The 16220-nt window shown below is 42.8% G+C and overlaps 1 protein-coding gene across 1 annotated transcript in view; it reads left to right on the forward strand.

Moving 5' to 3' along the window:
- The first annotated feature begins 789 nt into the window (after window positions 1–789).
- The window catches only part of hs3st3b1b (heparan sulfate (glucosamine) 3-O-sulfotransferase 3B1b), a 29224-nt gene continuing 13793 nt past the window's right edge, over window positions 790–16220 (forward strand). Inside the window, exon 1 of the mRNA XM_064950381.1 lies at window positions 790–1736. Within this exon, the coding sequence (XP_064806453.1) occupies window positions 1153–1736 (584 nt within the window). The 5' untranslated portion in view covers window positions 790–1152. The remainder of the gene's footprint in view (window positions 1737–16220) is intronic.

The following is a 16220-nucleotide window of genomic DNA, read 5'->3' on the forward strand; positions in this document are numbered from 1 at the left end:
ATTTAAAATGACTTGCAAGTTGATTTCACCAACGGTTCAACTTCATTATTGTCAAGCATATAGCTAATATCTTCTCCAAGTTCTCTGCCAAAACAATTGGGAAACGACATTGTTAAAACTGTTTTTTGTTATGAATACTAATTTGTAGCCTATATCTCGATATATCTTTCTTGAAAAAGCTAAATCATCGAAAATATTTTTTTCTCCTTGAAAATATGGAAGAAAATGTTTAACTTCTAATGCAGCCTATATACGGTGCTTGGCACAATCGATGGCCCCGCCCCATATGTTTGGCAAAGCAGAAGATCTCTAACAGCAAAAATTATATTTGGTCATAATGAGTTTGAGATGACCAGAAAGGTTATAAATAGGCCTATAACTTCACAGATATGCGCTTCAGTGATATGCATAATAAATCATTTATTCTCGTAGGCCTATAGGCTATACGACACAGAAGCAGAAAATAGTCCCCTACCCAATCCATTGTGTTAGTTAGTATACACATTAAATAACGCTCAAAGATAAAAAGGGAATAGCACAGCAGGTGGACTTCGCAGCTGCCTCACCAAAAATACAGTTTTAACTATAGAATTTCCCTAGTGATTATATAGAATTCCGTTCGTCTCTTCATCCAATAAGAGCGTTTCATCTTTTTGGCGAGAATCCCAACGCGAGCGCCCTCCCACACTCACCTGTGATAGGTCCGTTTCTACGAACAAACAACTGATTATTTAGCGTGCGTGAGTCAATTGGCCATGGTGATTGTCAATCAGATGTATCGGTACGCCCCCTCGTGCTGTAAAAGGTCTAGTCCTCGAGAGAAGGCTCAAAACTAGCAGTTGTTCGAAGGTTTGGCAACCGCGATGCGTGTGAAGAGAGACGGCTAGGGTGTGGAGTAGCACCACTGAAGTGCACCAGTCGTTCGTATCATTTTCCGAATTATTTACTGTGTGGCTCTGGTGAATGACGATTATAGCATGCAATGACTTTGCACCAGTGGATACATCCGCTTTAGTTTATTTGCTTGCTTTATTAATTTTTCCGCTTTAAATGAATGGCATGTGCATTTTGCGAGGCTACTTGATGTGCCATCGGGAGTGAGTGGTTTTGGCAATATGTGTCGCTGGAATATGGTATGCACTCGCAGGGTTTATGGAATATAGCCTGGTTTGTCACAATCTGTATGCGTTCTCATTCAGCCCGGTGAAAAATAAACTCTTTCTGCTCGGCATCATGTTTTTACTCTGGGTATATATGCTCTACTCCTGCGTGGGCTACTGTGCCACCATGCCAAGTTTGGTCGTGGACAATTACCGGGGAAAGGAGACAGGGTCTGTGGTCGGTAAAAGGATAGAGAATAACGGCAGAGTGGACCTCATGTCCAGACTGCTCCCTAGACCCCAACCCTGGGTGGATATAGAATCCGATTACGACGAACCCTCTGTCCGGACCTCCTCCAGAGACTTGCTCAATAACGATATAGACGCGTACAGAGGCGCGGAGGACTGGGACGAGATGAGGGGCGAGGGGCAGAGAGCTCCTGAGCCCGGTGCGATGTCAAGTTTCTCCAACGGATCAGGGAGCAAGAAGCTTCCCCAGGCGATCATCATCGGTGTAAAGAAAGGAGGGACGCGGGCGCTGCTCGAGTTCCTCCGCGTGCATCCAGACATCCGAGCTGTGGGAGCCGAACCGCACTTCTTCGACCGCAACTACGAGAATGGACTGGAGTGGTACAGGTGAATGAATCTACATTATATGCTCTCACATTCAAGGTGCATTAAAGATGATAGGTTATCATACATACATCAATGATTCCCATAGATGAACCAGCGCTATACAAGAAACGGTGAGAGAATATGCATGACAGTTAAAGCTACTCATTCAGTTACTAGACGTTGACGTTCCAATAGTTGTCCATAGCTGCCCATTCCTTTCGTTTCGTTGTCTATATCTTCGACAAACATTATATTGGATTGCAAACGGTGGAGGGTTTCTTTGCATTATAACAGTCTAAAATGCACTTAGACTAGCATAGTTGATCATATTAAAATCACAGGAAAAGTTGTATCATCTAATATATCATAAAGCTATAACCAGTATATAATTAAACAATGCAGTGTACGTAAAATGATTCGATAATATAATTCAGGATAATTAAATCTCTACGTTTTTCTAATACGATTTGTATTAATCATTTATCAAATAAAACGAAATATGTTAAAAAAGTCATTTTAGTTAGTTCCATAATGCATAATAATATGCCTAGATCATATCCTATTCGCTATTTGCAACATACGTTTATTCTGCATAAATGTTTAGAGATAACGTCAGTGACCATATTTACGGTAAGGTCAATAGAAAATATGATATCTATAATCTACAGTACAGACTATTACTCTAATAGATTTTTAGTTATGTATATTGGTATGGTGCTTTTCCAAACTCCAAGCAGTTTTGGCGTCAACGTGGACATATAATCGAGTATTCTAACATGCGTAAAACGGTGGGGTCATTGAATAGCATTAAGAGATAACAAATGCATATGTTTGTATTTTTATTTCTTCAGTTTATGATCCGGTAGTAGGCTAGAATATGCCTGAATGAACATGCACTGTCTTCGTATCGCCTGGGCTGAGCCGTTTCCACGTCGTACAGTGGTCTCTATTGGACACAGCGCAATACTGCAAGTTAACGGGTTACTTTTCATAAAGAATTAATTAAATAATTAGTTGATTATAAACTGAATATAAGTTACTAATATGTCTATTATACTACATTCTGAAAAGGTCAGGTAATGTGCAAGTTGTGAATTCGAGATCGATTAATTATTATTAGCCTTATTATTGGATGCCATATAGGCCCTAATATATTAGAAATAAGATGTGCTTGATTACTTTAATGATCAATCACATTTTTTTTTATATTTCAAACTTTCAAATGTAAATACATATGCAACATACTTACTATTATAGTTAGGCCTATTTGAGTTGGAAAAAATGATGTTAAGCTTAAATACATTCTAAGCTAAGCGGATTTGTCCTCGCACTCTCCTTCAAAATGTATACATAATAAATGCACTCGAAAGTAACAGTAATCTACAACACAATAGCGCTGGGCAACTCGGAGAACAACAGTAAAAATAAAAAAACAATTCAAACGTTTCTTAAGAGGGTATACTACCAACTAACCTTTATACCAGTCATTTACATTTTGAACGGATAATGAGTGGGAGGAGGACTAATACACTAGGCTAAGTAGGCTACTGTAGGATAATGAAAGAAAAACGTACCCCAGAATTAATTCAATAGTAAATCAAACAAAATCCCACCAACAGTATATGAGCTATTCCTTGATCAATATTTGGAAATACATGACAAACCCCCTCCTATATTAGTCATACATAATTAAACGTTATAAACAACGTGCTCGACCTCACGTTGGATTCTCTTAACTTAGCCTTGAAATGTAGTAGGGCCTATTAACATAATTTAGATGTCATATTCAGTGTCATATTCAGCAACGACGACTGAGCAATGGCAACTCATATCGAATTAATATGAGTGGAACATTATGTCGCCTAATCCGTTTACCTGAATGAATTAGTAAAAGGAAAACTTTAAAAGAATGAAGTCAGTGCATTAAATGCAGCCAGCCTATGTGCGTTTTTAATTTCAGTTTAACATCGCAGTAAAATGCCCGAAAATAGCGTAGCTGTTGAAGGTCTTTGCAGGAAAATCAGGGACCATTCACAGTTGTTGGTTTTCTCCTTGCTTAAACCCCGGGGACATTGCTTTAGTTTAAGGAGAGTTTCTCCATCTCTTTTCCCTGGACGGCGAGCAGAACTAATAGCTCATCTGACAAGTTGATAAAAACAATTGCATGCCCCTCTGAATAATCGGATTTGGTGCTGTGTGTAAAGAGCCGGGCTGTTAAATATGCGAGGCAGTTGAGGGCCCCCAACTAAAGTAGAGCAGTGAAATGAAAGAAAAGCGGAATGAGAAACCTGTGTGTATGGAGTGGGTGTCCGGCTATATGGATTTGATTCAAATAAAGACACTATCTTTATGTCGAATTTATTATTCAGAGATCCAACTTGAGCTTTTGAATTGGCTTTGATAGCCTACAATTATTTATTAAACTTTGTACACGTTGAAATAAGTTATCCAAATGGTAAGCGCTAATTCTAGCTCATTTTATTTAGATTTCCCATGAACCCAATTTCCTCTTCATCATTGCATACTTTTAGAAAGAACAAACACGAGCAAAACGGAACATTGAGCAGTTAATGATAATGGTAATGAGGAAAATAGCTGCGTTGGATTCCTTTGGGCCGATGTTTCAACCCACTCTCTGGCCGTTGTTTACAGAGAAAACACGACGCGAAGGTTGCCTGCTGGCGGGCACCGTGTGAGGAACGGATAGAATAAATACACATGACCCAGCGTTTTATCTGCGGTTCTGGCTGTGTGGCCCATAAACCCGTATCTGTACCTAGAATGAGGCTGGTTCTTAATTTAGTATTCTCCAGGCTTTTCTCAGGCCTCCGGTTATCCCTCAAATCTGCTCAAGAAATCATACCCTCCAGCCAAGCCTCTCTTCTGGCTTATCATTTGATGGGACAAGAGTAACAATATTGGAACACAGTGTAGTTTGATCTGCGGACAAATGTATGTTTAATATATCGGCCAACACACACACACACACACACACACACACACACACACACACACACACACACACACACACACACACACACACACACACACACACACACACACACACACACACACACACACACACACACACACACACACACACACACACACACACACACACACACACACACACACACACACACACACACACACACTGTTCAGCTGAGCTTTTCCATCGAACCCAGTCTGTCAGAAAGCATCTCATGTTTTAGTAACCTGTACTGACTTCCCCTCTCATGCAGTCACACATGTTGTGTGTCAAACACACCATGCCACGCTCAAATTCTATATCTGGGCACTAGTGGTTTTGCCGGAGACACAAACGCCACGCAAACAAAGTGAAGAGTTGTTTTGTTGCTTTCCCTCTGTCTGTCCTGCTCTTATATAACTTTATGATGTGAAACTCACACACGTGTGGATGCTTTAACAGTAAGATAAGCAGGGTCAATAAAACTGACCCAACCCCTACTGAAGTAAAGGAGAATGTGTGTCAGAGCAAACCGGCTGGCTGTAGTTCTGAATGTAGTTCTCCCTGCATGCTGCTCATGGAGCGTTTTGATAAGCTTTCTTGTTTGTCTTCAAGGAGAAGATCAACTGAATCAATGAAATCATACTACATGATTACTACTCCTAACATTCCCATTAGTGTCACATACTGCACCTTCCATACGAGAAAGAGTGATCACACCGGATGTATTTTGAAAGTTATAGATCTTGAAAACTTGATTTGCTGACATATATCAACAATGGACTAATGAAACACATACCAAAAAAATGTTTTTGGGTGGAGTTTTCCGTTAAATGGTAGTTTATTGTTGCGTTATGTGTGGGCCATTTACAAAGTCTTTTGCAATAGTGTAAAGCGATCTTCTGACGCCACCATGTTTATTTACACAGTACTACTGTGCCGTCCACTCTTCTTCTCTGGCTAGTTTGCACCATCATTGTCTCCGCGGGCCAATGGTCACACAAACTTAGCCTTGGAATTCACCAACTAAATGCAGCCCGGGAGAGAATAGAAAAGGAAAGAGAGAGGGAAGGAGAGGCCGCTGCAAAAGTAGAAGAGAATAGAGCAGTGATAACAGGATTATTGTGATTCTCTGATGTACTTTGACAGTTTTTATTTGGTGTCAAAGACAAAACACAAGGCTTGTGCAAGGGGGGCGCTTTGTATCAGGAGGTACACATTTCCATTGTGAGGTCATGCATGAACAGCCCCTAAGGAGTGAGAGAGAGAGAGAGAGAGAGAGAGAGAGAGAGAGAGAGAGAGAGAGAGAGAGAGAGAGAGAGAGAGAGAGAGCAGGTCAGGACAGTCTGTGCTGTGTGGGCCAACCAGTTCAATTGAGAACAAAGTTACTGTATGCCCTGTCAGTTGAAAGTATCGGTGTTATACTTTCTGGAATAGAACATGAATCACTCATTGTTGTTCTACCCATAGATATCCTTCATTCCTAGTTCTATGGTTCCGCCTTATTAGTTCCAAAGGTACTGTTAGCACCTGCTACAGTGTGATCGGAATGCCGATGAGTTGGCCGGTCCTTTCAGTTGGACTGTTTTCATTAGCTACTCAATGAATTCTTCACACTTTTTCAGTCTCTATTTCTTGCCATTTTACTGCACTGAACTCCCTGTTGCCTCCGTCATGTCAACGTTTTTACATATTTTGTTATTTACAACAGCCTTTTTGTCGAGTTGATTTTAAATCTCCGTCATTCTGACAGTTTGCGGTGGTGTTACCTCCCTTTCGGTGTTCATATTCGATATAGATGTATTGGTCATGATGGGGCTCTGATATATCATTTATGGTTCTGTGGTTTGCTTATGGGTGATGGGCTTTCGTCTCAGCTGCCTGTCAGATCCATGCAGTAATGTACTGTGCTCGTTCACTGCTCCTCCCTAAGAGTGTTTTTATGGTTTAAGGAGTAGTTCTGAACACTTCTGGTCGCAAGGCTCCTAACTTTCACACTCTCTATTTGGAGTCTGTCACTCTTGTGTGAATAACTGAGGAATGATCGATCTGTGCTTGTTCACTACATAATCATCATTCTCCCCAGAATCTCACTATGAGAAAGGTAATTGTTGAGCTTTGTTTGAACAAGATTTTCTCTTGAGTTTCTGGCAAACGTTTTGTCATGAAGAAATGTGGAGCCTTGCCTTGAACTGAAGTGCTTGGGGAAAGTTCAACACTCCTTTGTTGACATGTACTATATTTGGTTAATGATTGTGCTTATGATACACTACATGGTCAAAAGTATGTGAACGCCCCTTCAAATTAGTGGATTAGGCTATTTCAGCCACACCCATTGCTGACAGGTGTATACATTTGAGCATACGCCCATGCAATCTCCATAGACAAACATTGGTTGTAGAATTGCCTGCAATGACGAGCTCAGTTACTTTCAACGAGGCACCTTCATAGGTTGCCACCTTTCCATCAAGCCAGTTCGTCAAATTTCTGCCCTGCTCGAGCTGCCTCGGTCAACTGTAGGTGCTGTTATTGTGATGTGGACATGACTAGGAGCAACAACGGCTCAGTCACAAATGGGTGGGGTATATAAACTCACTAAATGGGAACAGAGTGCTGAAGAGTGTGTGGTGTGAAAATCATCTGTCCTTGGTTGCAACACTTATTACATTTCCAAACTGCCTCTGGAAGCAATGTCAGCACAAGAACAGTCAGTCGGGAGCTTCATGAAAGCAGCCACACACAAGCCTAAGATCGTCATACGCAATGCCAAATGTCAGATGGAGTGGTGTAAAGCTCGCCGCCATTGGACTCTGGAGCAGTGGAAACATGTTCTCTGGAGTGATGAATCAAGCTTCACCATCTGACAGTCCGACGGACAAATCTGGGTTTGGCGGACGCCAGGAGAATGCTACTTGCCCCAATGCATAGTGCCAACTGTAAAGTTTGGTGGAGGAATAATAGTCTGGGGCTGTTTTTCATGGTTTGTGCAAGGCCCCTTCGTTCCAGTGAAGGGAAATCTTAATGCCACAGCATGACATTCTACATGATTATGTGCTTCCACCTTTGTGGCAACAGTTTGGGGAAGGCCCTTTCCTGTTTCAGTATTACAATGCCGCCGTGCACAAAAAGATGTCCATACAGAAATGGTTTGTCGAGATCAGTGTGGAAGAACTTGACTGGCTTGAACAGAGCCTTGACCTCAACATCATTGAACACCTTTGGGATGAATTGGAATGCCGACTGCGAGCCAGGCCTAATCGCCTAACATCAGTGCCCAACCTCACTAAGGCTCTTGTGGCTGAATGGAAGCAAGTCCCTGCACCAATGGTCCAACTAGTGGAAAGCCTTCCCAGAAGAGTGGAGGCTGTTATCGCAGCAAAGGGGGTACCAACTCCATATTAATACCCATGGTTTTGGAATTAGCTGTTCCATGAGGTGTCCACATACTTTTGGCTATGTAGTGTGCTTGTAAAATGTCACTTTTATTATTGCACATTAGGGAATTAGGGATGTTTAATGTGATATATAAGCTGAAAGAGTTGATCCTTGAGACCGCAAAAGATCACCAACGTGGATGGGCTTTCTCAGCCATGCCAAGTTAATCTGGCTGCTGTTTTGTTTGCAGTGGTTGTTCAAAGGTTATGCTTCAGTCTTCTGTTAAAGGAGTAGTTGGACTGAAATGGCGCCATCCCTGAGTGGGGTGTCTTTGTGGGCCGGTGAACCTTTGTATCCCTCCACCCTGTGATAAAGAACCAAAGAAAAAAACGCACTTAATGGCAGCTAGTGTCGGTTAGCTAGCTCGGGCCTCTGCTTAGAAGCTCCACCACAACAAAGGGACAAGTGGAGCATTGTTCAAAAGGGGAGTTTCAGAGGGGGTAAAAAAAATCCTGATGCACTATCAAACTGGAGATGGTTGCGAAAGGAAGTCAGTCAGTGTAAAGTTGTTATCTATGGGCCTGCCGCCCCCCCCCCAGCTCCCTGCTTCCAGAGACCAGACAGGGGCTTCTGCCCGTGTCAACGACAGTTCTGGTTGGATGCCTCTTCTTTTTAACTCCTCACCCCAGGACACCCCTGTTACCATATAGGTGACGTGACCCTACACATCTGCTCTCCACTGACCTCTCCCTCCTTCCTCTCACTGGCAGGCAGAATGTCAGAAAGGCCACCTGGTTGTAGTGCCACACTGGCAAAGTTCAAACTAACATCATCAACAACAAAATGTCAATTGAATATGTGCTGTCCAAAAAATAGAGACTAAATGGAGAATGAAGGAGTCAACCAGTTTCACAAAGTCTTCTCCTGTAATGACTTACAGTAGGGCTTTTATATTCAGCTGTGAAACAGAATACTCTTCTTCTCAAGTCAAAAGAATGCTCAACACACACAGAGATGGACACCATACACACACAGATGACACAGAGCCTTGTCCCTGGGTCCTTAGGGAGTGGTGTGTATTGATTAGTCAGGCCTGATTGGAGGTAAAGCGTGTGGAAGGGTTAGATGGGTTAAGGGCCTTTGACTGGGGTTCAGTGTGGCTGTGTGCTGACTGACAGGGTCTGTGTGCTGACCATCTGCAGAGCAGGAAAACGCTTCTGGACCCTACAGTGCTACTAAACCCTACAGGGCTCCTGGACCCTACAGGGCTACTGGACCCTACAGGGCTACTGGACCCTACAGGGCTGCTGGACCATACAGACCCTAGGTTCCATTGGGTATTCTGAGTTGTTTCACTCCCCCAGTCCACACAGGGAAATACAGTTAGTTATGTTGATTTAGAGACTAACCTGCTGAGAGCATCCCCTGTCAACACAGGAAAACATGATTTGTTATGTCGATGTATAAACCAACATGCTGAATTAAGGAACCTGACTTTTCAACTGTCCAACTGTGAGATAGGAAATATATTCACTATAAGAGTTTTGTCTGATTAAGTCATTGACAGACAGTACAATATCTGAAATCTTCTGTGAAACCTCCCAACTGGAGATGGATGCTATTATGTTGTAGTTATAGCTAGAGAGGAATGTTGACTCTGTGGCGATCTGATACTTTGGCGCTGTGATGGCTTCCTGTATCCTTGCCCTGGCCTTCCCTACCTCCACAGCTCCCCTCTTCAGGGGCCAACATGGCCGACCAGCCAACCGTACCGCTGACAGCAGGTTGACATCCCCTTCTCAAAGAGCGGGAGCCACAAACATAAAAACAAGTCGCTCAAAACCATTCCTCTGTGTTGGGTAAGCTTCCCCAGCGGTCCCAAATGAGAGCGGATTATTTTCTTTATGGTCAGGCTTCAACCCTCAGCCCTGGCTGCCCACCCCCCTGTTCTTCCCCCCCCCCACCACCCCAAAACAACCTCTTTTATGAACCTCCTTTCTCCATTCTTCAGCTGTGCGCTCCGCCTATTGGCAAATAAGAATAGTGTCACATGTCGTGCTCTGTTCGCCCGATCCTGGGCGGGTCTCCCTGCAGGCCTCAGTGACCACGAGTGGTCAGCACGGAAGGGGAGAAGAGGCCCTCGCTCCCCGCTGCCTAAGCTGGCATGGCCCTCCCGAATGGAGGGGAGAATAGGGAGAGACTGGGGGTGGATGAGGTGGAGGTGGGGGCTGGATGCTGGAGAAAGGCAGCTTTGAGCATTCATCCCCAAATTACCACCAGCTAATTGTGAAAGGGGTGACCTGTGGAAAGGGGAGTGGCAGCTAGCTAGCGCAGCACTGTGGTGGCCTAGTGGCCCATGTGAGTGGCCCATTCAGCACTACCCACAAAAGTGGGGGGAAGATGGCCGCCACAGCAGGAACCTACTGCTAGAACTATGGATACAGGAACTCAGTGTCACACACACACACACACACACACACACACACACACACACACACACACACACACACACACACACACACACACACACACACACACACACACACACACACACACACACACACACACACACACACACACACACACACACACACACACACACACACACACACACACACACACACACACACACACACACACAAAATTAAGTTTGAAAAACTCTGACTATTGTATACGCTCATTCATTCACTCTGACGGAGGAGAGGAGACACTTGTGTGTCTGTCTGTTGATGCCATTTTTGTTCTCCCCTTTGAGAAATAATTTATGTATTCCCCCCAGAGCTGGAGTCAAAGCAAGACAAGGAAGGCAATGATGAAAAGATTTGGGAGAAGAAGAAATAATCAAAAAAGAAGGAGAAAAGAAGCTATGGTCTTCTGAGATAGTGATGTTTTCCCCCTCTCTCTTTCTCTCTCCTATAGGCCCTTGTGTACTGACCCTCCTTCTGTGCCACCAGTGAATTGGGTCCTATTTAACGAGGTGATAATTTGGATGTGGGAACACATGTCAGAGCAATACCAGACCTCCCTCCTGAGTTAACGCTCATTCATTGCTGCTAAATAAACACTGTTTGGCACATTAAAAGAGCCCAGGGGCTTGGAATTAGAGAAAAAACACACACAAGCGTTCCTATGCGTTGTTAATCATTAGCCTCCTTCTTACTCAATTTTCCTTCCAACACCATGGTCAGTCAGTGTTCTGTTGGCATCGCTCCCCCAGATATTGGACATAAAGTGGAGGACGGAGAGGAGAAGGAGAAAGCGATGACATTAGACCTGGACTTGTCCCAGGTATTAAGTCTCGGAGGTCCCCATTAAGGTGTGGGTAGGTGTGGCAGTGGATGGGGCTGCGTCTGGTGCTCGAACCAGGGCTGGGGCTGTGAGGTTGGAAAGTAAGAGTTGGATAGTGGAGACTAGGAGGCCCCCTGAGGTGTTCTATTAACCCTTGGCCATAAAAGAGCACAGCTCATTAGGAGCCCTGAGTGGTCTCCCTCTCTCTCACTCTCTCTCACTCTCGCTCTCTCTGTATGTCAATGGGCCTCAGAGGAGAACAGTGAGAACAGCTCAGCTCCAAGGCAACCCAGCAAGCCAAACCCAGGGGACAAACTCCGTCTGTCTCTCTCTCATTCTTTTCCACTCTGTCTATTTTGTCTCAATCTTGTCTTTCCTACTGATCGAAAGTACTGGGTGTTTGGAGCTTGTACTCTTCGCTTGTGGAATTATAAAGCTATACAACAGCAGTTGTCCAAACTGAACATTTAACGTAAAAAGTTCAGAGAAATCATTTTACGCTGCAGCAAGGTGTGCACCTTTTATCCGCAAATCTCCACCAAAACAATTTGATTATGTCAGGTATGCGTAAATGTTTGTAAAGGAGTCAGGGGCAGGAGAGCAGATGTGGTGTAGCCTTTTATTTTGGCGAACCAAAAACACACGGCAAAGTGAACACGAAATAACAATATGGGTTAACATAACCCAGCGCAACAGACTAACGTGTGCAATACATGAAACAGAATCAAGGAGGGGCATCGAGTACCAGTTAAAGTTAAAAGTTTGGACACACTTACTTATTCCAGGGTTTTTCTTTATTTTTGCTTTTTTTATTTTTACTAAATAACACAAATGGAATCATGTTGTAACCAAAAAAGTGTCAAATAAAAATATATTTTATATCTGAGATTCTTCAATGTAGCCACCCTTTGCCTTGATGACAGCTTTGCACACTCTTGGCATTTTCTTAACCAGCTTAACGAGGTAGTAACCTGAAATGCATTTCAATTAACAGGTGTGCCTTGTTTACATTTACATTTACATTTAGGTCATTTGGCAGACGCTCTTATCCAGAGTTGTTAAAAGTAGACTTGTTGAATTTATGTCTTTCTTAATGCGTTTGAGCCAATGAGTTGTGTTGTGACAAGGTAGGGTTGGTATACATAAGATAGCCCTATTTGGTAAAATACCAAGTCCGTATTATGGCAAGAACAGCTCAAATAAGCAAAGAGAAATGACAATCCATCATTACTTTAAGACATGAAGGTCAGTCAATCTGAGAAATGTCAAGAACTTTGAATGTTTCTTCAAGTGCAGTCAAGCGCTATGATACAACTGGCTCTCATGAGGACTGCCACAGGAAAGGAAGACCTTCAGTTACCTCTGCTGCAGAGGATAAGTTCATTAGAGTTAAACTGCACCTCAGATTGCAGGCCAAATAAATGCTTCACAGAGTTCGGATGTAAGTAACGGTTGCATCTCAACATCAACTGTTCAGAGGACACTGTGTGAATCAGGCCTTCATGATCAAATTGCTTTAAAGAAACCACTACTAAAGGACACCATAAGAAGAAGAGACGTGCTTGGGCCAAGACACACGATAAATGGACATTAGTCTGATGGAACTCAGTCCTTTGGTCTGATGAGTCCAAATTTGAGATTTTTGGTTCCAACCACCGTGTATTTGGGAGACGCAGAGTAAGTGAACAGATGATCTCCGCATGTATGGTTCCCACCGTGAAGCATGGAGGAGGAGGTGTGATGGTGTGGAGGTGCTTTGCTGGTGACACTGTCAGTAATGTATTTAGAATTCAAGGCGCACTTAACCAGTATGTCTACCACTGCATTAGGCAGCGATACGCCATCCCATCTGGTGTGCGCTTAGTGGGACTATCATCATTTTTCAACAGGACAATGACCCAAAACACACCTCCAGGCTGTGTAATGGCTATTTGACCACTGAGAGTGATGGAGTACTGCATCAGATGACCTGGCCTCCACAATCACCCGACCTCAACCCAATTGAGATGGTTTGGGATGAGCTGGACTGCAGAGTGAAGGAAAAGCAGCCAACAAGTGCTCAGCATATGTGGGAACTCCTTCAAGACTGTTGGAAAAGCATTCCAGGTGAAGAGGGTTGAGAGAATGCAAAGAGTGTGCAATGCTAAGGTTGGCTACTTTGAAGAATCAAAAATCTAAAATAGATTTGGATTTGTTTAACACTTTTTTGGTCACTACATGATTCCTTATATGTTATTTCATAGTTTTGATGTCTTCAATTTTATTCTACAGTGTAGAAAATGAAAAAATAAAGAAAAGCCTTTGAATGAGTAGGTGTCTCCAAACTTTTGACTGATACTGTATATGTATTTATTTAAATGTTTTAATGAATATAGCTAGCAACAACAGAATCAACACATTTGGATTTTCATATCTACAGTAGCAAAGAGGAGAATAACGAAGAAGTGTTCTGGCTAAGGCTGACATATTTCCCTGGCAGGGCCCATTTCTCAAACGTCTTTTTAAAATCTGCTTCTTTCTCTTTTTTCTCTCAAACGACTTGTCTTTCTGGCATGTAGAGCGAGTGGATAGAGTTTCGTTGCAAACCATGAGGCCCTCGCTAGAGACAGCGGAGGGCCAAAAGTGAAAACATTTGTCATCTTGCTCCCAACGTTTCTCCGACTTCCAAATGAAATAATGAAACCTTAAAATTGCACTCCACCTTGGACATCAATGCTGAGCGGTAACTTGAACTAGCAGCAGTAAAAAGGGTTAACAACGTGGGTCCCGGCTCACTCACTGTACTTTCAGCAATTATCTTGTCTTCGAGATGCACTGAGATATCAAAGCAGACAATATCTAGGCTGTCATCCAAGACAGAGCTTTAGAATTGCCTGAGGATGCAGGAGCACAACAACACTGCTGTCATTCTTCTCCTCACAAATGAACAGTTTAATTTCACTACTGGAACTATCGCTACACAATTTTGCTAATTATACGTTAGCCAGAAAGACGGCTTGTCTTAAGAATTTTGTAAACCATTAACCTACACCACAGCTGTACTGTCTGGGAATAAGGGAGGAGAGACATGTAATGGTACACACACACACACACACACACACACACACACACACACACACACACACACACACACACACACACACACACACACACACACACACACACACACACACACACACACACACACACACACACACACACACACACACGCACACAAACACACAAACACGAATATAGATCCTTGTTCACTGACTGACGGGAGGAAATCCCCTCTTTGTAGCTCACCTGCCTTCAAAACGTCCTCAGGCAGTTACGGATGACAGGCAATTCAAACAAGATGCAAAGTAGCTTTGTATATATATATATATATATATATATATATATATATATATATATATATATATATATATATATATATAGTAACAGTCAAAAGTTTGGACACCTTTTCATTCAAGGGTTTTTCTTTATTTATATAATTTTAAACATTGTACAATGATAGTGAAGACATTAAAATATGGAATAACACAAATGGAACAATGTTGTAACCAAAAAAGTGTTAAATAAAAATATATTTTATATCTGAGAGTCTTCAAAGTAGCCACCCTTTGCCTTGATGACAGCTTTGCACACTCTTGACATTTTCTCAACCAGCTTCACGAGGTAGTGTCTTCACCTGGAATGCATTTCAATTAACAGGTGTGCCTTGTTAATTTGTGGAATTTCTTTCCTTCTTAATGCGCTTGAGCCAATCAGTTTTAAGAAAAGAGAAACGACAATCCATCATTCCTTTAAGACATGAAGGTCAGTCAATGCGGAAAATTTCTTCAAGTGCAGTCACAAAAGCCATCAAGCGCTATGATGAAACTGGCTCTCATGAAGATCCCCACAGGATTGGAAGACCAGCAGTTCTGCCATAGAGGATAAGTTTATTAGAGTTACCAGCCTCAGAAATTGCAGACCAATAATTGTTTCACAGAGTTCAAGTAACAGACACATCTCATCATCAACTGTTCAGAGAATATTGCAATATTGCCCATGGTCGAATTCCTTCAAAGAAACCACTGCTAAAGGAGAGACTTGCTTGGGCCAAGAAACACAAGCAATGGTCATGAGACCAGTGTAAATCTGTCCTTTGGTCTGATGAGTCCAAATTTGAACATTTTGGTTCCAACCCATGGGTCTTTGTGAGACACAGAGTAAGTGAACAGATGATCTCTGCATGTGTGGTTCCCACTGTGGAGCATGGAGGAAGAGGTGTGAAATTTTTTACATTCATTTAACTAAGTCAGTTAAGAACAAATTCTTATTTTCAATGACAGCCTAGGAACAGTGGGTTAACTGCCTGTTCAGGGTCAGAACGATCTTGTCAGCTCGGGGGCTTGAACTTGCAACCTTCCGGTTACTAGTCCAACGCTCTAACCACTAGGCTACCCTGCCACCCGTGATGGTGTGGGGTTGCTTTGCTGGTGACACAGTCAGTGATTTATTTAGAATTCAAGGCACACAACCAGAATGGCTACGCTGCATAGTTGGACTATCATTTGTTTTTCAACAGGAAAATGACCCAAAACACATCTCCAGGCTTACTAGTGGCTATTTGACCAAGAAAAAGAGTGATGGAGAGCTGCATCAGTTGACCTCTCCTCCACAATCACCTGACCTCAACCCAATTGAGATGGTTTGGGATGAGTTGGACCACAGAGTGAAGGAAAAGCACCCAATAAGTGCTCAACATATGTGGTAACTCCTTTAAGACTGTTGGAAAAGCATTCCAGGTGAAGCTGGTTGAGAGAATGCCAAGAGTGGGCAAAGCTGCCATCAATGCAAAGGGTGGCTACTTTGAAGAATCAAAAATTAAAAATAGATTTTTGATT

This window comes from Oncorhynchus masou, chromosome 31, assembly GCF_036934945.1.
Source record: "Oncorhynchus masou masou isolate Uvic2021 chromosome 31, UVic_Omas_1.1, whole genome shotgun sequence".
NCBI lineage: Eukaryota > Metazoa > Chordata > Actinopteri > Salmoniformes > Salmonidae > Oncorhynchus > Oncorhynchus masou.